General features: G+C 46.3%; 1 protein-coding gene across 1 annotated transcript in view; it reads left to right on the top strand.

Annotated features, from left to right (window-relative positions):
- MCM3 (minichromosome maintenance complex component 3) overlaps positions 1-15,751 on the top strand; it is a 17,691-nt gene extending 1,940 nt beyond the window's left edge. The window contains exons 3-17 of the mRNA XM_007451924.1: positions 120-328; positions 799-929; positions 2,890-3,128; positions 3,574-3,682; positions 4,361-4,514; positions 4,858-4,989; positions 5,603-5,811; positions 7,799-7,973; positions 8,315-8,441; positions 9,245-9,395; positions 11,801-11,941; positions 12,434-12,537; positions 13,045-13,130; positions 13,560-13,629; positions 15,009-15,751. Of these exons, the coding sequence (XP_007451986.1) occupies positions 120-328; positions 799-929; positions 2,890-3,128; positions 3,574-3,682; positions 4,361-4,514; positions 4,858-4,989; positions 5,603-5,811; positions 7,799-7,973; positions 8,315-8,441; positions 9,245-9,395; positions 11,801-11,941; positions 12,434-12,537; positions 13,045-13,130; positions 13,560-13,629; positions 15,009-15,207 (2,236 nt within the window). The 3' untranslated portion in view covers positions 15,208-15,751. The remainder of the gene's footprint in view (positions 1-119; positions 329-798; positions 930-2,889; positions 3,129-3,573; positions 3,683-4,360; positions 4,515-4,857; positions 4,990-5,602; positions 5,812-7,798; positions 7,974-8,314; positions 8,442-9,244; positions 9,396-11,800; positions 11,942-12,433; positions 12,538-13,044; positions 13,131-13,559; positions 13,630-15,008) is intronic.
- Positions 15,752-21,461: the final 5,710 nt, after the last annotated feature.

Here is a 21,461-nt window from a genome sequence, read left to right as displayed (position 1 = left end):
CCCGCGTCTCCTGCATCGGCAGGCGGACTCTCAAGCACTGCGCCACCAGGGAAGCCCGTGGGTCATTTTTTGAGTTCTGCGCTCTCTGCCTAATGATTCTTTCTCTCGCCCGTCTGCAGCCTCCTGAGCAATGCCTTTGAGGAGCTGGTTGCCTTCCAGCGGGCATTGAAGGATTTTGTGGCCTCCATTGATGCTACATATGCCAAGCAGTATGAGGAGTTCTATATAGGCTTGGAGGGCAGCTTTGGCTCCAAGCATGTCTCTCCCCGGACTCTTACCTCCTGCTTCCTTAGCTGTGTCGTCTGTGTGGAGGGCATTGTCACTAAATGTGAGTGGGCTAAAGTGGGGGACTAATGGAATGGAGGTGGCATAGGCTTGGGGGGCTGGAAGGCAGGAGAGTTGGAGTAGAGTTGGGGAGCTAATGGCTTCAGAAAGGTGGAGCACTGAAATTACGGGGTGAAACTTGGAGGAGCTCAAGTATTACACAGTAACTAGGGGGACTTTGAGTGACCACCTGTGCCAGCAGAATGATGAAGCTGGCTGAGAGTGGAGGAGTCGTGGCTCTTGGTAGTCTCCTCATTCTGACCGTGAACTCCTGCTACTTCTCAGTCAGGATCAGCTGTACTTGAAGTTTTACTTGGATTATGGTGTTGTTCTAGGTATAAAGGTGAATTAATGACAAGTCGTATTGAAATTGCTCAACTAGTTGGAAGAACACAGTATTTGGAGTCATCGTGGGCTTGCCGGGGTTACATCCTCCTTCTCACTGTCTAGTTGGGTGACTTTCCATTCCTATAGGCTCTCTAGTTCGTCCCAAAGTCGTCCGCAGTGTTCACTACTGTCCTGCTACCAAGAAGACCATAGAGCGACATTATTCTGATCTCACCACCCTGGTGGCCTTTCCGTCCAGCTCTGTCTATCCTACCAAGGTGAGGAGAATGAATTGATTGGACCTCTTTAGAGGTTGGGCTCAAAGATGTCTGTTTTAATGCAAGTAATTGGGTAATAGCTGAAGTCTTTCTTCTGGATGTGAATAAGGTGAAAAGTAAGGGTTAATTTGAAGGAAAGATTGATTGCTAGTCAGAGTTTAATATGGAAAGTCCACAATTCTTTTTTTTTTTTTAAAGAAAAAAAATTCTCTTTAGAAAACTTGGAAAATTATGGAAGAATTGAAAGAAGGAACAAAAGTCATCTAATGTACGTTGATCTTTTAGCAAAGTTATAATATCATATGATTTTGTAATCTACTTAGAGTAATATGGAAAAATACTTATGTAGTAATGTTACTCTGAAATCTCTGCAAATATTTTACTGTGGATTTGAGAGGAGGTTGACAGAGAATGGCTTTAGTCTTGGTGTTCAGATTGGTCTGCATTGAGGATGGTGCGAAGTCTTCTTACTTAGAGACAAGAGAAGATGATTCATACTGATTACTTGATGTCTGAACACATTTTATCTCTGCCTGTCCCTGCCATCAAATTTTAATTGAGAGTGACTGTATTCAAAGGATTGTCTGGCACTGAGGAGGACACAGATGTAAAGAAGACCCAGTCCTTGTCTACAGTTTTATCAACTGGTGGAGGAATCGTAACATATAAACAAGACTGAGTTTCTTAGAATTGTAACTGAGTCATACTTGAGAACCATTTAGTCTATCTCAGGTGAAATGTGAGGCTCAGCAAGCCTCCAGTTAGAACTACTTATGTTCCAGTTAGTGATGGCCCTGAGGACAGGAGCCGGTCTTTTTACTCTCAGGCCGGTTGCATCTCCTCAGTCACCCGGCTCTCTTGTTCATTAAGATCCTTACTTTCTGGAATTTATTCTCCAGGAATTACTCAGGGGTACTCTGCTGATTGCTGTGGCCAAGCTTCTTTGCTTAGGACCTGAAATACACCAGACCAGGTCTCCTGGAGGTTGTCTAGTGTGGTTCTTAAGAGCATGGGCTTTGGTGGACCGTGGAGAACTTCTTTATCCTCTCTCAGCCTCAGTTTCCTTATTTGTAAAATGTGGAAAATACCAGGTTTTGGGACTGAGTTGTGATGATTACATGAGATAATTTCGTGAAGTTACAGCACAGTGCCTTGCACATAGTAGGCACTCCACAAGTGATAGCTGCTGTGTTTCTAGAAAATTCAAATGGCAAGGAAGTAAAACTTTGAAATGTTTTTATTGAAGTTTAATATACAGAAAAGCTTACAGAAGTGTACAGCTCAGTGAAGTTTTACAAGCTCAATATAAAGTCAGCACCCAAACCAGAAAACGGCACCTTACTAGTGCTCAGAAGTCCCTCTTGAAGCCACACTGCTCTCGAGATCCTGATATCTAGCAGCTTCGAGTACTTTTCCCTGTTTTTATATTTTATCTAAATGCTCATCTGTGTTGGGCTTCTTTTGTTCAGCATATGTTTTTGAGTTTCATCCATGTGTATAGGTGTACTCCATACATTTTCACTGCTGTGTAGTATTCACTCATGTGGCTATACCACACTTATTTAACCATTCTGTTGATGGCATTAGGATATTTTCTAGATTTTGGCTATTTGGAATAGTGCTGCTGTGAACATTGTAGTGTGTGGCTTTGGGTGAATGTTTGTGTTGGGTATTACCTAGGAGTAGAAATACCGAGTCATAGCATAGGGGAAGTAAGGATCTCAGTATAGATGTTAATACAGCCATGGTCCCTTCTAGCTGTAGATCACCCCTTCCATTAGATGGTTTGTAACTAGAACAGACAGGAATGGAAAAAACTGGAGAAGATATTTGGGGTTTATTGTTCCTGGATACTAATCTCATGTGGTTTATCTACAAATTATATTTGTTTCCTACAAGAAATGAGTGTGGCATTCTAAGACAGGGTCGAGATGACTGCCTCTCTGTGTGCCTTTTCCAGGATGAGGAAAACAATCCCCTTGAGACAGAATACGGCCTTTCTGTCTACAAAGACCACCAGATCATCACCATCCAGGAGATGCCGGAGAAGGCCCCCGCTGGCCAGCTTCCCCGCTCCGTGGACGTCATACTGGATGATGACTTGGTGGACAGAGTGAAGCCCGGTGACCGGGTCCAGGTGGTGGGGACCTACCGCTGTCTTCCTGGAAAGAAGGGAGGCTACACCTCAGGGACCTTCAGGTAGATGGTTCATCCTGAGGTGTTTGGAATGCTGCTGGCAGAATACATTCTGGTAGCAATCTTTCTCCAGTTTACCATCTTCCCCAGAGTTACATTGGACTGGTGAAACACTCTACCTGCCTGGGAGATAAAACTCGCCACACTGTCTTATGCTAGAAGTGTTACAGCCTCCTGGCTTACCTGGGGGTTTCTTGCATGTTCCCACCTCCCTCCCATACACTGTCCCAAGCTCTGTGGGTCAGCAGGAGGTAAATTCCCAGGGTGAGGCACCATCAACATATTTGTGTCATAGATGAAGAGAATCAGTGGTTGAATTCAGAACAGCTTTGCTTCTCTGTTTTTTCTTTTCTTTATTTTTTTCTGATTTGCTGTTCTAGGTTAGGAGCCTAAGAAGGCTTTGGTGTTAGGAAATGAAAATAGCCTCTTACTGTCCTCTCTGTCCCAGGACTGTCCTGATTGCCTGTAATGTGAAGCAGATGAGCAAGGACGTTCAGCCTTCCTTCTCTGCTGAGGACATAGCCAAGATCAAGAAGTTCAGTAAAACCCGTTCCAAGGTGTGGCGTCCTTTAAGGATTTGAGGGTGGGGATGGATTTGTTAGGGTCGTATTTGGGCATGGCCATCTTTGTACTGCATCAGGAGGAAGGTCAAGGCTTTTTCTCTGAAGTATTTGGTGCCAGCTTCTAGTTTTGAGTCAGTAAACAAAAGGGTGTTTTTGCTGTTTTTCTTTAATATTTCTGTTGTGTTACCTGCTAAGTGAACCTAATACAAATATTAAGAGTTAGAATGTTAGTGTACCAAGGAGTCTATACGGAATACACCAGTGATACATTGTTACTTAAAGATAAAATATGTTATTTTTGTTTTAGTTCTCTAATTTATTTTAAAAAATTTCTCCTTTTAAAGACTGTTCACATTTAGAATTGAACAAAATCTATGTATGTGTGACAGAGGTTACTGCTGAAGCACAATACATAGTCTTATTAAAACTAAAATGTTTTGAGCCTGGAAGCACTTTTTTTCCTAAAGATTAAAGCTCTGAGCAGGTTTTGGGATCCAGGCTTCCTCGGTGTCTGTTCTGATAATGCTCTGATCAGTGTGAAAGTCTTAGAGAAGAAGCTTTTACAGTTACGAACAGTGTATTTCTTCAGCCATCTTCTGTGGGCTGAAGTGAGTTCATCCAACCCCATGGAGGCTCCTAAGGCTTTTCACTCCGTGGTTGTCCTTCCTCCAGGATATCTTTGACCAGCTGGCCAGGTCGCTGGCCCCCAGCATCCATGGACATGACTATGTCAAAAAGGCAATCCTCTGCTTGCTCTTGGGAGGAGTGGAACGAGACCTAGAGAATGGCAGCCACATCCGTGGGGACATCAATATCCTTCTAATAGGTACGGTGTTGGGGATTTTAGTCTCCTGGTCTCCCCCTGTGTGGTGTGGTTGCAGGAATCTATCATCTGTCAAATTGTGTGTCTGTACCTGGCTGTGTTTCAGTCCCATCAAAGGGCAAAAGTCTAAAATGAATTTTTAAAATTATTTTTATTATTTCTGGGGTTCCTGATTTATAATGTCTAAAATATATTCTTCTGTGAATGGGAAAAGGAAAGGGAAAGAAATAATATTAACAACCTGTTACTATACATTTCTATTTTGTCAAGAGCTGTGCTAGAAAAGCAGCACTTGCTGTGGGGCAGGGGAGTTTCCAAGAGTCACTGCTGCCCCGTCCCATTACAGGAGACCCATCGGTCGCCAAGTCCCAGCTTCTGCGGTACGTACTGTGTACCGCACCTCGGGCCATCCCCACCACCGGCCGGGGCTCGTCTGGAGTGGGTCTCACGGCCGCTGTCACCACAGACCAGGAAACAGGTATGGGTGGAAGGGTCCTTGGCAAGGGGTCCAGCAGTGAGATGAGCATAGATGGTTTGAGCTTGCTCCAGGTGCTGGCCTGTATTGGGAAGATACACTTGAGAGGTTAGTGTGGGCCAGATTGGAGAGGACCAAGTATCTGGCAACAATGGGTGAATTATTGAAATGTTTGGGTGGCCCTCTAGTGACAAGAATGTCTCCTGGAAGGCTGTTGGAAAGAGCTGTGAAGGAGCAACTTTTGATATTTGAAGGGAAATAAAAATGAAGATTGTACTGCTTTATACGTTAGAGGAAGGGATTTGAAGACCAGTGAAAAGAGAATGGAGATCTCGTTGGGAAATGGCTTGAAGATGAGGATAAAGAGAGGAAATCTGTGAAGGAAGTGTGTTGGAGGCTAGCTGCTTAGGTATCAAAGTGGGACAAGGAATACCGTTCAGATATGAGCTTGAAAAGCTGACCCCAGGGTTTCCTCTGAGTCTAGGTGCTGACACCTCTTAACTACACTTTCATTCTCATGTATGGCAGTGCGAGGTGCTTAGGAAGGAGACTGACATCTAGCCCCGTCCCCTACAACCTGGATGGTAGTGTGTGTTTTTCCCTCCCCACTTCCCAGGGGAGCGGCGTCTGGAGGCGGGGGCCATGGTCCTGGCTGACCGAGGCGTGGTTTGCATCGATGAGTTTGACAAGATGTCTGACATGGACCGCACGGCCATCCACGAGGTGATGGAGCAGGGCCGAGTCACCATCGCCAAGGCCGGCATCCACGCTCGGCTCAATGCCCGCTGCAGTGTTCTGGCAGCCGCCAACCCCGTCTACGGCAGGGTGAGTGGGATCAGGCACTCAACTGTTGTCCTCACCTTCATTTGATTTTGCTGAGTGACTGGGCTGCAAAGTTTATTCCAGGTGACCTGGGGAGCAACAGGCCACAGACCAAAGTAAGCTTGTCATCTTGTTACTGTCCTTGGTTTAGGACAGTGGTTCCTCACCTATTCATCCATGTCAGAATCCCCTGGAAAGTTATTTATTTAAAATAAGTTTTTAAAAATACAAAGAAGAAAACAGAAGTGACCTGCAGCCTTACAACCCAGGTAACCTACATTGACACTGAAATAAAAGTACTGCATGCAGATGGTCGGAGGATTTATGAACAGAGCAGAGAGATATAAAAAGGAAATTAATAGCCTGCCTTCTCTCTCCTGTTCCTTTCCCAAGAGATGACCACTGACAGCTCTTTGAGTGTTTCAGGAAACAAAAACTTTAGCATGAAAAAAAAAACAAAAAACAAAACTTTAGCATGTGCCAGTAAATACGCTATCTCCTTGTTAAGAATTTATTTATCTTTGTTTTTTAGTATGACTATGATGTGCTTAGGTGTAATCTTTTATATTTATCCAGCTTCGGGTTTGCTGAGTTTAGGGGTTTTGTTTTTGTTTTCTTTTAAGCAGCTGTCTAGTATTCCATTGTATGGACTTATAATAATTTGTTTAACCAGTCTCCAAATGATGGGCATTTGTTTTCCCTTTCCCCTCTGCTATTATGAATGAAACTGCAGTGAACATCCCTTTATGTGCATTTTGTTAAGCATTTGGGAATGAATACTTAGCAATGGAATCACTGGATTAACAGTTACATGCATTTTTATGGTAGAGATTGCCAAATTGCCCCTTTTAAAGATTGTACCATTATAATACTATTAACTAATACTTACAGATGCTTTATTAACTCCTTTCACTCTCACAATAACCTTGTGAGGTAGGTATTATCCTCATTTTACAGATGAGAAAATGAAGGCATAAAAGGTTAAGTAACTCGCTCAAGAGTCACAAGCTAGAAAATGGCAGAGAGGATTTGAACCCAGAGCCCATGCTGTGCTCTGACAATTTATGATCCCACAGTGAATGAGAATACCTGTTTTGGTGGCATTTTTTAAACATACGGGTGCCTAGTCCCCAGCCCAGAGTTTCTGAATCCAAATCTGTGGGTTGGGGCTCTTGGTAGCTATGGTTTAGAAAGGCTCCATAGGTTAGTTCTAATGCATAGTGTGGGTTGAGAACCATACAGTTTTAGATTAATGGTGACACGTGTTACGTCATTCTGAAGAATTTCTCTGGGGAACGTAGGGAGAAGATGGCAGGTCCTGGAATGTGAACGTGGCCAGAATCGTTAATGTTACCTGCGAGGTTGTCAGGCCTCTGACTGACATGGACGTGGGGAGGCGTCAGCTCGTAGGCCCGGAGTTGAAAGATAAGAGTATAGGCGTTCTTGAGTCCCAAGAAAACCTCCCTTGATCCTTAAGACATTATGGTTTATAGATTATCACGCATTTTTGTTGAGACTTTACCCAGTACCTTCTGAGTAAGGAAGCCAGAGGCTCAGGTGTTTCTGGCTTAGGCAGCTTGTCATGTCTTCATAATAGGTAGGGAAGAGGGACTCATCTTCCAGAGCTGATCCTGCCTCGGAGCGAGGAGCAGAGTGAAGCTTGGGAAGGAGAAGGCTGGTTTTGAGACCCACAGTCAGCTTGCTAGAGGCACCGGAGCGAGGAGATGGGGTTCTGTTTGCCTGGAAGGAAGGGCGTGGGGCTCTGAGCTTGCTCAGGTCAGCTGAGCTTCAGTTAGAGGAGGACTGCACATAGAGGAAATGAATTCAGTTTCTTAATAGCTTGGAAATGCTTTACATCTTCACTGCTTATTCGATTTGCGTTTGAAGGTCTGGTCTTCTGTTCTCACTCACATAACCGAACCGGCTTCCTTGTCCTTTCTTCCCATTGATGTTGTCTCCATTCTCCTTTTTTCTCGTGTTCCCCACCCAGTACGATCAGTACAAGACCCCCATGGAGAACATCGGGCTGCAGGACTCACTGCTGTCCCGATTCGACCTCCTCTTCATCATGCTGGATCAGATGGATCCCGAGCAGGATCGGGAGGTCTCAGACCACGTCCTCAGAATGCACCGCTACCGGGCACCCGGCGAGCAGGATGGTGACGGTGAGGCCGGGGGAATAGGAAGACTGACTGAGGGAAGGGCACCTAGACACAGGCCGCGCTCTCAGACCCAGCCTGGTGTTGGTGGGCGTGGTAGAGTCTGGGGTGATGTGGAAGGTGCCCTCGCCTCCCTGGTTCCTACGGTGTGTCTCTTGTCCATTTCAGGGTCTGGGAACACCTTTGAGCATCTTCTGTGGGCCAGGTGGTTCTGCCTCCTTATTTGTGGGGCTCACATGTCTGCCTCCTTCTGGGTCCTTGCTTTGAGAGTCTTGTATCTCTTCAGAAGAAGCGATTTCCCCTGGGTTCAGCTCTTTCTTATTCTTTCTCCCGACTTGGTTTTCCAGCTATGCCTCTAGGGAGTGCTGTGGATATCCTGGCCACGGAGGATCCCAACTTTAGCCAGGAAGACCAGCAGGACACCCAGATCTACGAGAAGCATGATAGCCTTCTGCATGGGGCCAAGAAAAAGAAGTGAGTGTTCTTCACACCTCCTCCTGGAGGGAACCTGAGATTGTGTAGAGCATGTTTATATGTGCTTCCCAGGCCAAGATCATGCTTGGAGTCGTAATCATGGGGGCCCGTTTTCTCTTCTGGATCCACAGATGCACCCTTTTTCATGGCTACTTGCTGTGTGAATGTTCGTGGGTGATCAAGCTTAGGTTCTGGTCTTTTCCTAAAATGGAAGGCTTTGATGACCCACCTAACTGATGGTGGGTGTGTCATGTTACCCGTGTACATGAAGTGTTGCACAAATCTCATGGCCATTCGTGGTGAGCTTTTGTTGAAGGGGCAGTAGATCGCAAGCACTGGAAAGGTTGCAAGTGGATTTGGATAAAGGAGACTTGTGCTCAGTGCCTGACATGCGAGATCCCATTCCTCTATTTTTGGCCTTGGTGCAGTCGGAAGCATAGTGTAATCTTCAAACCTATTGGTTTAAGAATGTGGAATTTGGAGTCAGAAAATGAAATTTGAGTCCACTTAAGATTCTCTGAGCCATAGTTTTCCCACTGATAAAATAGGACGGATAACACCTACACTTTGTACCTAAACTACCTACTTCACAAGTAATACCTAAGTAACACCATAGAATTAAATAAAAGTATGTGAGAGGGTCTTGTACATGTTGTGTATAAATGGGGTTCGTGACGCTGGGTTCCAGGCTGTATCTCTGCTCTGTCACGTGACCTTGATTTCCCTGAGGAAGGGCAAGGCTACGACCCCAGGCAGGTGCTGGGCTGTGGCAGGGGAGTGAAATTTGCCGTGTGCGGGTCCAGGGAGAAGATGGTGAGTGCGGCTTTCATGAGGAAATACATCCACGTGGCCAAAATCATCAAGCCTGTCCTGACGCAGGAGTCAGCTGCCTACATCGCAGAGGAGTACTCATGCCTGCGCAGCCAGGACAGCATGGGCTCGGACACCGCCAGGGTAAGCCTGCCTGTGGGATGGTGACCGGAGGGTGACCAAAGCCCCTCAGGGTGAGGCTGGGGAGGGAGTCCCCGCTCCCTGGGACCACTGGAAGCATTTTAACTGAGTGATTCCTTACCTTTTTCTTTCTGGCCTGAAGGGCTTCCTGTTAACACTACCGTAATCTTTTCCTTTTACAAAGGAAAATGCAATGCGAACCCCAGAGCTAACGTGTTGCTCATGAGTTCAGATGACATTGGCCTCCAGAAGCTGTAATTCATTCAGCAAACATGTGGGACTTCCCTGGCGGTCCAGTGGTTAAGACTCCGTGCTTCCACTGCAGGGGGCACGGGTTCGATCCCTGGTTGGGGAACTAAGATCCCACAAGCCATGCGGCACGGCCAAAAAGAGAAAAAACCATTCAGCAAATGTGAGCGATTTCTGGGAACTGAATGAGTCTCTGTTCTTACGTGCAGTCCCCCAAGAGCTCAGTCCTGGGCCCGGGAGGCAGAAAGGTCATGTATACATATAATTATATACCACAGTGTAGTATCCAAAGGGGAATGAATGTGAAAGACAGTTGGAGTGTAGATGCAGAAGCTGTTAATTTTTCCTTTAGACTTTCCAGAAGGGATATGAATGTCACGGAAGGATTCCCAAAGGGTATGATATTTGGGCTGGACTTTGAAAAAAAATTAGGAGTTGGGTAGCCATGATGATCATCCAAGGCTATTTCTAGAAACCTAATACACCTGCCCGTGAATTTATCGAAGTCTTTTGGGGGCAATGTAGTTTATATAGGTAGGATTTCACTGCAGAAAGACCCAGGTCCCAAACCATCATGATGTGATAGAGACATAGACTCTTGGATTCAGACATGACCCCAGATCATCTATTCCAGACTTAACACCCAGACAAGAATTCCATCTTCTGGAATTCCTGCTCGGACTTCCTTGACACCTCCAGTGACAGCATGCCTAGTACATCACTGCATTGAAATGTTAGAATATCCTTCTGTTTATTGAGCTTAAACCTGCTTCTCCGTGACTTCTACCCATGGGCCTTAATTTTGTTTTCTGGAGACTGTGTATGACTTATTTTCTTCGGATTAAACAGCCCCCTGTCTTTTTAATTGTTTTTCCTGTCACATGAACAAGTTCCAGTGTGTCAAAGGCCCTCTCACTGAATACAGTACACTATCTTAGTTGTGGTCTTAGTGGGATTGGTAAATCTCTCAGTTTGGGCTCTGTAGTTCTGCTTGTGTAGGCTAGGATTTCATCAGCTTTAGGTTATTCAAGAATTGGAGTTTATGATGGAATGTATAAGCTACATACTCTGGTAGCTTTCTAAATCATTAAAAACATTGGTGAATTTATTTAAATATGAATGTATTTGTTTTTGAATGTCAGATTGGCTGTAAGTGATAATTTAGAAAACTAGAAAGCAGAAGTGACCAGATACATCCCTGAAGCATCATAGGATGGGGGACGGGAGGTGTGGTGGAAAGAACCAGCCCTGGGCTCCGACCCCAGGGCTTTAGTAACGTTTGCAACTTGTGCACATCCTTTCACCTCTCAGGTCGCAGTTTTTCAACCCATAAAATGAGAAGGTTGGATAATGTCAGGGCTGCTTATCTAGGAGGGCACATCAGAATCATCTGAAACTTTTTTTGTTTTGGCTGCACTGCGCGGCTTGTGGGATCTTAGTTCCCCGACCAGAGATTGAATCCGTGCCCTAGGCAGTGGAAGTGTGGAGTCCTAACCACTGGACCAACAGGGAATGAATTCTTAAACCAGACATTCTGATCCATTAGACCAGGGATGCCGTTCAGACAATAGCATTTTAAAAAGATGAACCCTCCACCACCCACCCACCCCCCCAGTTTGGGATAACACCCACCCCTTTGGGAACCACTTGATAAGAACATGTCAGAATTCTGCTTCTCCTCTGGACCTAAGTGGGTTTACCCAACTTTAGAAAGTTTGTCCTCAGATAACCTCTCTCACACCCCCACGTAGTGTGACATTAGACAAATTATTGGAATCTCTTCGAGTCCCATTTTCCTCATCTCTAAAGCTGCTCCAGGTTATTAAGGCCGTTGACTGACACAGTGAACATAAAAGCGGGATCCTGGCGCGTTGCAGGCCTGCGGCAAAGGTTCTTCCTCTCCTCTCCAGCTGTGAGATGCTGGATGGTTTTATTCCCCGTTCACCTCGTTCTCCCTCCCTCAGCCCTCTCTCAGTCATGTTTCCTTGGTGGTTTTTATCTTTCTGAATTTTACGAACTTTTTCTGGCTCCATGGCTTGGTTTTTCCAGAGCTTTTCTGGTGGAGTCTTTCCCTCTCTGTGCGGTGGGAGTGACAGGCATGACCGGCATGCCGTGGGGGGGATCCTGGATGAGTGGTCCCCCCTTGTCTTCTCCCTCAGACGTCTCCAGTGACAGCCCGGACACTGGAAACTCTGATTCGATTGGCCACGGCCCACGCCAAGGCCCGCATGAGCAAGACCGTGGACCTGCAGGATGCAGAGGAGGCTGTGGAGCTGGTGCAGTATGCTTACTTCAAGAAGGTGAGCATCCAGGTGCTGGGCCTGAGGCTCCTCTGAATGAATTGTCGGAGCTTGCGCCTCACAGCTGTGCACGGTTGATACCTGTATCTGGGTTGTTGGCAGAAAGCAGCGTCTTTCCACTGGCCTCCCCCTGCCTTAATCTCTTTGCTAGCATGGGGGTTGTCTTAAATTTAAACTAAACACCTGATCTATAAAGAAATGAATTGTTTTCCACTTAACCATTATGGGATAGACTCTTTTCCATTCATTTCTGTATTCAGTGAACACTCCTTGAGCACATACTGTGAGAAGGGTATGGCACCCAGCTTCCAGCAGCTTTAAGGATGGGTCGCAGCCGACCCCCTGTCCCTGGTCCTGGACTCAGGAATGAGAGAGGCCAGGTCATCAGACCCAGGGAGTCGCTGCTATCAGTGGTGCAGGAGGGACTGTTCTTTACTTAGTCCCCGGCATCAGTGACCCTCCTGCACACCCACGTGTGGCTTGGTGTCCTAGGTTCTCGAGAAGGAGAAGAAACGTAAGAAGCAAAATGAGGATGAATCGGAGACAGAAGATGAAGCGGAGAAAAGCCAGGAGGACCAAGAGCAGAAGAGGAAGAGGTCAGATGAGGCACCGAGGAAGGAGATGAAAGACTTAGATTAGGGCTGGAGAGGGGCGGAGGGGGGCAAGGCTGCGGGGAGGGGTGACCTGACCAGTGCTGCAGTGAGTCAGAGGGTGAAGGTGACTCGAGCAGAGAGGGTGATAGCCCCCTTTGTCTTCGGTGTGAAGCTTTTGGCCTCTTTCCTGCTAGGGAAGGGCTAAGTAGAGGAGCAGTAACCCGCTTGGAGGCTGTTGAGTCCACATTTCAGAAGTCTTTCCTCCAGGTTATCTTCTCCTCTCACACCTGTGGTTGAATTTTTGAGGGTGGGCGACAGAAAAGAGCATTGGGAAGCAGGGCCTGCTCGTGCTCTAGTCCAGAGACGTTTGGTCTCTTTCAGAAAAGGCAGCAGTTTGTACAGGCCTGGGCCTAGTGTTCCATTTGGACTGTATGTAGATGGTTCTCTGTGGTCAGAGGTGCAGGACAGAGCTCACCAAAGCCCGTCCCTTAACTGCTGTGGGCATTTTAGGAGGAAGACCCGTCACTCGGATGCCAAGGATGGGGACTCCTATGACCCCTACGACTTCAGTGACACAGAGGAGGAGATGCCTCAGGGTAAGCGAGCGGCCCCTAGTGGTACGAGGTGGTCCCTGACTGCTGACCCTTCAGTGCTCTGCCTGTTGCGTTTGCTGGTGGTCTCCCAGTGGGCTCCCCACTTGGGACCCTGTGTCTAAGAGGTCTGTCCACGAGAATCCCAGGAAACTCAGTCAGAACTTTGGAAATAAGCTTTGCCCCCTTGTCTGCTTCCTCCCCGGTGAACTGTGCTCTTTGCCAAGCTTGGCGTGAGCGTCCCAGATCCTGTGTGCTGAGGGTCCCCCGCCTGACTTGAGGCCTTTCTCCCTGCCTGCCCTGGCCGGCCCCTGAGGGCCCCAGGAGTGAGTGTTGGAGGCTAATGAGGGCGGGGTTGGAGAGGGGCCTCTGGGCTCTGTGGACATGGCTTCACCTTGTCGTCCTCCCACTCTCTGCCACCCTTCCCCCCTCAAGTGCACACTCCAAAGGCAACAGACTCACAGGAGACCAAGGAGTCCCAGAAGGCGGAGTTGAGTGAATCCAGGTGAGGAGGGAAGACCTCTCCCCGGGATGGTAGGAAAAAAGCTGTTATCAACGGAGCTCAGAACTAGAGACCTGAGGGTTTTTAGAACAGTTTCTATTCTCATGACAATTTCAAACTTGAAAAAAGTTGCAAAAATAGTGTAAAGAATTCTTTACACTCTTTACTCAGAATCCCCAGTTGTTTATTTTTTACCATTTGCTTTATAAATAACTCTCTCTGTGGGAATTTTAAATCGATACCCTTGTGAGTTCAGGAAGAAGGGTCGTAGAGCAAGGACAAGTTGTGTCTCACTGTAACCTTGGGTTCCTCTCAGTAGGAGATATATATATATATATAATTTTTTTTTCCTCCTCACTGAACTGTTGTCACTTGTTTTGAGATAAAGAATTTTTACCACTAGAGGTTCAGAAACAGTTTTATCTATAAATTTTATGTTTCCTGGATTTCAAAGTAAGTCCACGGCTAAGGTTTGCTGTTGTCTTTTAATACCTTAACAGACTCAACACAGTGTCTTCACTGAAAAAAGTTTGAACAAATTGAAAAGTATTTAGGAAAAAACATTAAGATCAAGTATAATTCCATCCCCCGGGACAACCATTGAACTATATATATATATTTTTTTTTTGCGGTTCGCGGGCCCCTCACTGTTGTGGCCTCTCCCCTTGCGGAGCACAGGCTCCGGATGCGCAGGCTCAGCGGCCATGACTCACGGGCCCAGCCGCTCCGCGGCATGTGGGATCTTCCCGGACCGGGGCACAAACCTGTGTCCCCTGCATCGTCAGGCGGACTCTCAACCGCTGCACCACCAGGGAAGACCCATTGAACTGTATCTTAAAGCACTTTCTGAATCAGCACATGGAAATCTCTTTTCAATGACTGTAGGGTTTCCATAGTATGGATGTGTAAATTTTTATTTTTGTTTTCTAATGGTGGACATTTACCCTTCATAAGACTGCTGTTGACAGTAAAACATTCTTAACATTTATCACTGTGTAGTGGTGGGGAAAGAGCTGTGGAGTTATCTTCTAGGAATGGCTTCCTGGGGTCAAAGGAGATGCACTTTAAAATTGTAGTACATGTGACTAACTTGCCTCCCAAAGATGCCATCCAAGTTGGCATTTCTGCCGATGGTATGTGGATGCCAGTTTCCCACATGCTCAGAGGCCTCTGGTTTTTAAAATGCTGTTATTTCTCACTGTGCAGGAAGCTCTGTAATACAACAGCTTAGCTTTAAGGGGGAAGCTGGGGCGTGGAGCGGCCATCTGGGGCGGGCTGTGCGGTTGGAGGATGCCTGTGCTGATGGACCCCAGCATCGATCTGGCCTGAGAGCACGTGAGCCACTTCCTGCTCCTTCACCCTGTCTCTCCTGTCCTGGGCAGGTTGAAGGCCTTCAAGGCAGCCCTCCTGGAGGTGTTCCAGGAAGCTCACGCACAGTCAGTGGGCATGAATCGCCTCACAGAATCCATCAATCGGGACAACGAAGAGCCCTTCTCCTCTGCGGAGATACAGGCTGCACTGAGCAGGATGCAGGATGACAACCAGGTCATGGTCTCCGAGGGCATCGTCTTCCTCATCTGAGGGCCCTCGTCTGTGGATGGTGGGGTTCGGCCAAAAAAGTTTCTTCCCGTTTCCTCCTCTCCCTCCCCCCAGCCTATGCGTTCATTCCCTGAATGTCAGTGTTGAATTGAACTGAAGTGTGGAGGACGGGTGACCAAGCAGAGGCAGGACTTGGTGGAAGCCTGGGGAATGGGTCATGAAAGCTGCTTCGGGGTAAAGAGAAGGTGGGCAGGATGAAGACGATGTATCTTCACTGCAAAAGACTGGACCACACTCCCCACGGCCCCTCCCCAAACAAGCCACACCATTGTTTGCTGTAGGTAACATAACTTCTGAGTATTTTGGGGGGCACAGTTGGTTTCTGTTCATCCTTTCTGTGTTGGCTTTTTATCCCCCCACCCCCGAGCACTTTGGTCTAGAACAGACTTTGGGTGGTTCTGTGCTGATGGAGAGAAGCTCTGAGGCAAGTCCTAAGGCCAAGAAAGCTTGCTTTGCAGTAGCACTAGTTAAGACTTATACGTACTTTTGACTCAAATATCCAAGACGTTGAATAAACTTACCCATTGTGACCTTAATACTGTGTGATTTTATGGATATACTGTTTTTTTCCTTGAAAGCTCCACCCTGTGGGATGGGCTGCCCGCGTTTGGACTGAGTCACCACGAGGTGGCAGCAGGCAACTGCACTCTGGGGGCTAGGCCTTCTCTGGGCAGATTTCTTCCTCAGGGATGCCAGCATTTATTGGTTAAAGCTGCAAACCCAAACAGCTGTAGGAGGCCAGTGAGTCAAAGTCCAGGAGAGCTGACCCTTTGCCTGACTTTTCTGAACAGGAATCAAAGCCCCTTCATGGAGAAATAATACCCAATACATCAGATGCCTCAAAATCATGTGAATTCTTGCCCGTTAAGAGATCCCCTTACAGGAGCGTTATGAAACGGTTTTTTTTTTAAGATTTTTTTTTTATGATGTGGACCATTTTTAAAGTCTTTATTGAATTTGTTACAGTATTGCTTCTGTTTTATGTTTTGTTTTTTTGGCTGAGAGGCATGTGGGATCTTAGCTCCCTGACCAGGGATGGAACCTGCACCCCCTGCCTTGGAAGGCGAAGTCTTAACCCCCCAGACCGCCAAGGAAGTCCCTTTATGAAACCTCTTAACACCTGTTGTCCAGCCCTTAGGGTTTGTTAGTTTGTTTGCACAGAAGTTTGTGGAGGGGCCAGGGCGGGACTTCTATCCTCTGTATGGTTTAGGTAGCTTCTGAAGAACTTCTGAGTTTATTAAATAAAAAGAAAAAAAAGTGTGACTTGATGAGGGGCCTGGGTCACATGGATTTGAACTGCTCTGAGGAGAGGCTGTGCAGGTTCCCAAGATCCGGGAGCTGCTTCCTCCCCCTTGTCGCTGAGGGCAGCCTGTTACCCTGAGGCCGTGAGGCAGTAGGTGAGAGTTCAGGGTCATCTTCCTGGTTTTTCCACAGATGTGAAATCCAAGTCCTGTTGGGAGAGTTCTAGAGAGTACAGTCCAAGGAGCGGGCAGTGGTGCCAGCGGAGGAACTGGACGCAGTTGCACACCGGCAGCGAGTCCTGCGTTGTGCTGGGTGCAAATGGAGGACCTGATGCTCTGGAGGCCTCCAGGCTGGGGGTATATATATGTCTAATGTGTCAATGAAAAGTTGAAAACTACAAAATATGATTTATATGCCAAAGGAGAGCGCACACAGAGCGGGAGGAACTGAGGGGCCATGAGGGAGGGTATCAGGAAGAGGCGGGAGCTTCTGATGGGGTGCTGTAGGAAGAAGAGCTAGGGGCTTTTAGGGTCCCCTCAGATGAGCATTTCCAGAAAGGCTAAACGCTTTGTCAATAGGACTTTTGTCCTCTCCTTCACACCTGAAGAAACTGAGGCACAGGGTGGGAGAGTAATTAGGTGCACACCGGATTCAGCCACAGCTGTAATGCCACGTTTAGCCACAAGAACGGAAGGTAGCACAGTGTATTCAGTCGTCAACAGGGATGTCAGTTGTACTAAATAACCTGACTCTTAGGAACTCAGTGAACCTTCACGTTGACCTTCTAAAAACTTGTGTGTGTTGTTTCCCAACTTAAGCAACATAAGAAGGTTGCTAAGCATTTAAAGGAAATATTCCTACTCATTGTCCAGAGGCCCCCTCTTCCTGCTGCAGGGACATGAACGAGGCTGCTGGGCAGGGGCGAACTGGTCTGCGGGTCAGTGCCCCCTGAGGGCATCACTGTGGCTTCGCAGAGATCACGGTGGTGGCCCCAATTCACCGGGGAAAAAAAAAATACACGCTTCCTTATCCACATGCTTCCTTCCAAAAGAGAAGTCTGTTTCCATTTAGGCTTGCCATCTGAAAGAGTTCAAATAATTTGTGGGGCTTTGAGAAATCAGTTGTATCTTGAAAAATCTTATGCTTATTCTTTAACCCTCCTGGATAAACGAAGTGTCAGTATGAGAGAGTTGTCAAAACAGACAATTGGTAAGTGTGGCTGGAATCTCGTCCTCTGCCACTTACCACCAGTGTTGAACTGCTGGTTAATTCATCTGTAAAATGGGGATAATTCCTGCCTTTGCAGGGTGCTTGTGAGGTGACTGAGGGCAGCTGGTAGGTGCTAGCCGGCAGGGAAATACTCCATGGTACTGCCATTATCACCTCAAATTCCTGGTTTCACTAAAACAGTGATTTTTTTTTTTTTAAGTGATTCATTTTGATGTGTTTCAAAAAGCCCACAATCCTTTGATCAAAACCATTTAAAACGATTTCCCCATGTTGAATCCCTGAGCTCGGTCCCTTTCCCTGCCTTTCCATGCTTTCCTTGATGGTCCCTGTGGCTCTGACTCAGGCCCATCTTGCAGGAAGAACCCCTGCCTCGGCTTGTGACAATGGGCTCTTGAGCCGTCTCCCAGGGACAGAAGCCTGCCCAGGGTGGGCAGTGTCACCTCAGGCCTCAGAAGAGCCCTGCAAGGTGGGGTCATCAGGACAACAAGGAGGAGGAAGAAAAAGAGGAAAAGAGGGGCTTCCCTGGTGGCGCAGTGGTTGAGAGTCTGCCTGCCTATGCAGGGGACATGGTTTCGTGCCCCGGTCCGGGAAGATCCCACATGCCGCGGAGCATTGTGGGCCCGTGAGCCATGGACGCTGAGCCTGCGCATCCGGAGCCTGTGCTCCACAACGGGAGAGGCCACAACAGTGAGAGACCCGCGTACCGCAAAAAAAAAAAAAAAAAAAAAAGAGAAGGGCTCTCCGAAACCAAAGAATCAATAGATTGTCCTCTTCTCATTTTCCCTGAGTTTTCAAACTACACCAGTTGTCCTACTGACTCCAGACTTTTTCTGGGGTGAAGTTTCCCCAAAGGGTGTGGTTCATGGAATCAGGCAGGTGCCAGGGTCACCTGTGTGCTGGCTGCCCGGCTGTTCCATCCTCACACCAGCTCTGAGTCCTTTCCTCCCCGCAGCTTCTCCCCGCCCTCCCCAGGAGCCACGTGCCACCACTTCTGCTCCCCAGGAGGGGAGAGGGGAGGTGGGGCGTTTTGCCCTGGTTCTGTATGTGCAGGAAATCTCCCCGGAGAGCCTAACGCTGGCAGAGGAAGTGAGCCCTGCGCTGGGCAGCAGGGGCCCTGCATTTGAGTTCCTTTCTGGCAGTAAGTGGCTGATTAACGTGCCAGGCTGGCCAAGCCGCTTCCTTATAAGGTTTCTTTATCTGGAAAAGGAGGTGGTTGAACTAGGTGATTTCTGAGGTTCCTTCTGATAATGCATGAGACACCCAGTGTCAGTTCTACCCAGAAGACACGTTACCCCTGGCAGGCAGGTCAGAATGAGTCGATCATCCTGTTAAGCATACTTTTTGAGGATAGTAATATTTGTGCTTCTCGATTTTGTGGGTGGAACTCCAGTATGTTTCCAATTATCTCAAGGAATTGTATTTAATTCTTAGAAAAAATTTAGAATAAAATTAATTTTTGTTTAACCCCATTTTAATTTGCTGAAATATAAACCTAGTTCCTTTTCTTTTTTGGGTCTGCTGCCTCGGTGATGAATGCTGGTTTCTGCCTGGTCCATTATTAACCAGCATGGAATCCTACCTCATTCTCTTCAGTTATTCCTCAAGGGAGAGAATTAAGATTCTAAATTCTTTTCCTAAATATTTTTACTATGAAATTCTGAGTATTTTTCCATAGCCTGTAGGAGGATATTAGCCTCTGCTAAGAATTATCCTTCTGATAATAGTTCTCCCACCAAGTACTTTTGTAGCAAGCTAAGCCTTCTTACATTTAAGTTTCCAACATTTAACCTTGACATAGAAAGGTCAGCTCATGCTGCTATTCTACTAATTTAAGTAGATAGAGTCCTGAATGAGAGCGATGACAGAGCTGGTAAAATCTCCAAAAACATAGCCTAAAGTTAGAATTTAGAACTATGGGCATAGTTCTATTTTTAAAAACTATAATTATGACTATAATTATGACTAATAAAACAACATGGAGTATTTAGGAAAACAGAACAAAAAATTATCTTACCACCCTAATATAACTACTATAAACTTTAAACTTTAAAACCAGTTTTAAAGGTGACACTTCACAACATAACCAGTGGTATCAGCAAGTTACAGATCAGGTGTTTTGAGACTGAGATTCATATACAACAGGAATTTAGGGATTAGTAGTTTTAAAACTCTGAACTGTAAGTCAGATTTCTAAAAATCTTACTACAGAAGAAGTGCAAAAATTCAACCCGTCACGTTGAACTTTGATGATAAAAAAAAAACTAAGCAAGTTAGAGTTAACCTAGGCGTGCTGTTCCAAGCTCCCAGGCAAACTCTGACTCCCAGAAAACAGCTTCTTTGTGCACTTGGTGATTGGGACAGGTGGAAAGGGGTTGGCCCTGCTAATAACAACTATCATGGTTAAGGGCTTACTATAGACTAGGCACCACATAAATTATCTCAATAAATCTTCCCTGCAATCCTGTGAGGTGAGTTTTATGATCCGAATTTTACAGAGGAGGGAATAGGTTTAGAGTAAGATTACATAGTTTGCCCAGGGTCTCATGGCTAGTTGATGGTGGATTCTAGATCCAAACCCAGGGCCATTTGATTTTTGTTTTAAATCTTATTGAAGTATTGTTGATTTACAATGTTGTGTTAATTTCTGCTGTACAGCACAGTATTCAGTTATACATATATTTACGTTCTTTTTCGTTTATTTTTTTGGCTGTGCCATGTGGCTTACAGGATCTTAGTTCCCTGACCAGAGATTGAACCCGTGCCCCCGGCAGTGGAAGCGTGGAGTCCTAACCACTGGACCACCAGGGAAGTCCCTATACACCCTTTTTCATATTCTTTTCCATTACAGTTTATTGGCTATCATTTCCACTCCCACTCTCACCTTTTTAAAATTGCCAAATTTACTCTGGTTAGAATTTGAAATTAATTTTTATGATTTCATGCCATTCACTTCTCATATCATACCTTCAGTAACACCTGCAATTCAGTGATATGTAAGTGGCTTAGAAATTCTTCCTATCATTACACATAGCAAATGCAGAAAAGGCAACTTTCTATCACTATATAATCTTTGAGAACCAGAGGTAAAAAGTTGGTAGAGTGAGGCATCTTAAGAGCTGTCATTGAAACCATCAGGCTGCTTGTTCATTTATCTTGTTAAAACACCGATAAATGTGTGTAAGACAATGTGCAAAGGCTGAAAAGTGTTCAGAATCAAAAAAAAAAAAAATAGAAGACTGGTTTCATTTCCCATCCTCTTCAAAGGATGGGCAGAGTGGCTCAGGTGTCCTGACTCCAGGGCAGGCATCGCTTGGAAGATGCTGCTCACCCTGCAAGTCTGGTCCTCTGACAATTCTTCACTCTCCACCATGGCCTGGGTGCCTGTGTTTCAAATTTTCTCCAGCCTGCATCTGGAGAAAGTTATTTATCCTTCTCTGGGCTCAGAATCAAAGCCCTGGGTTTGAATTTCAGCTCTGCTATTTAATAGCTGTGTGGCTTTGGACAGTTTCCATGCACTCTGTCTCAATTTCTTAACCTGTGAAATGGAGAGATTTATGGGTTTGTTGTGTGAACCAGATAAAATCGTGGACATGAAAATGCTTTGTAAGCTGTGTGGCTTTATCTACCATGTAAGGCTATTAATATAATAATTATTTTCCTCCCCTGACAGCATTTTGTTAAAGAGAAAAATGCCCCTGGAAGAGCTGGAGAGAGGGATCCCTTTATTTGCAGGTGGAGACTAGGGTGAGTCAAGAAGCCTGGGT

Source organism: Lipotes vexillifer, unplaced genomic scaffold (genome assembly GCF_000442215.2).
Source record: "Lipotes vexillifer unplaced genomic scaffold, Lipotes_vexillifer_v1.1 scaffold147, whole genome shotgun sequence".
Lineage (NCBI taxonomy): Eukaryota > Metazoa > Chordata > Mammalia > Artiodactyla > Lipotidae > Lipotes > Lipotes vexillifer.
This window is presented reverse-complemented; position numbering and strand designations above follow the sequence as displayed.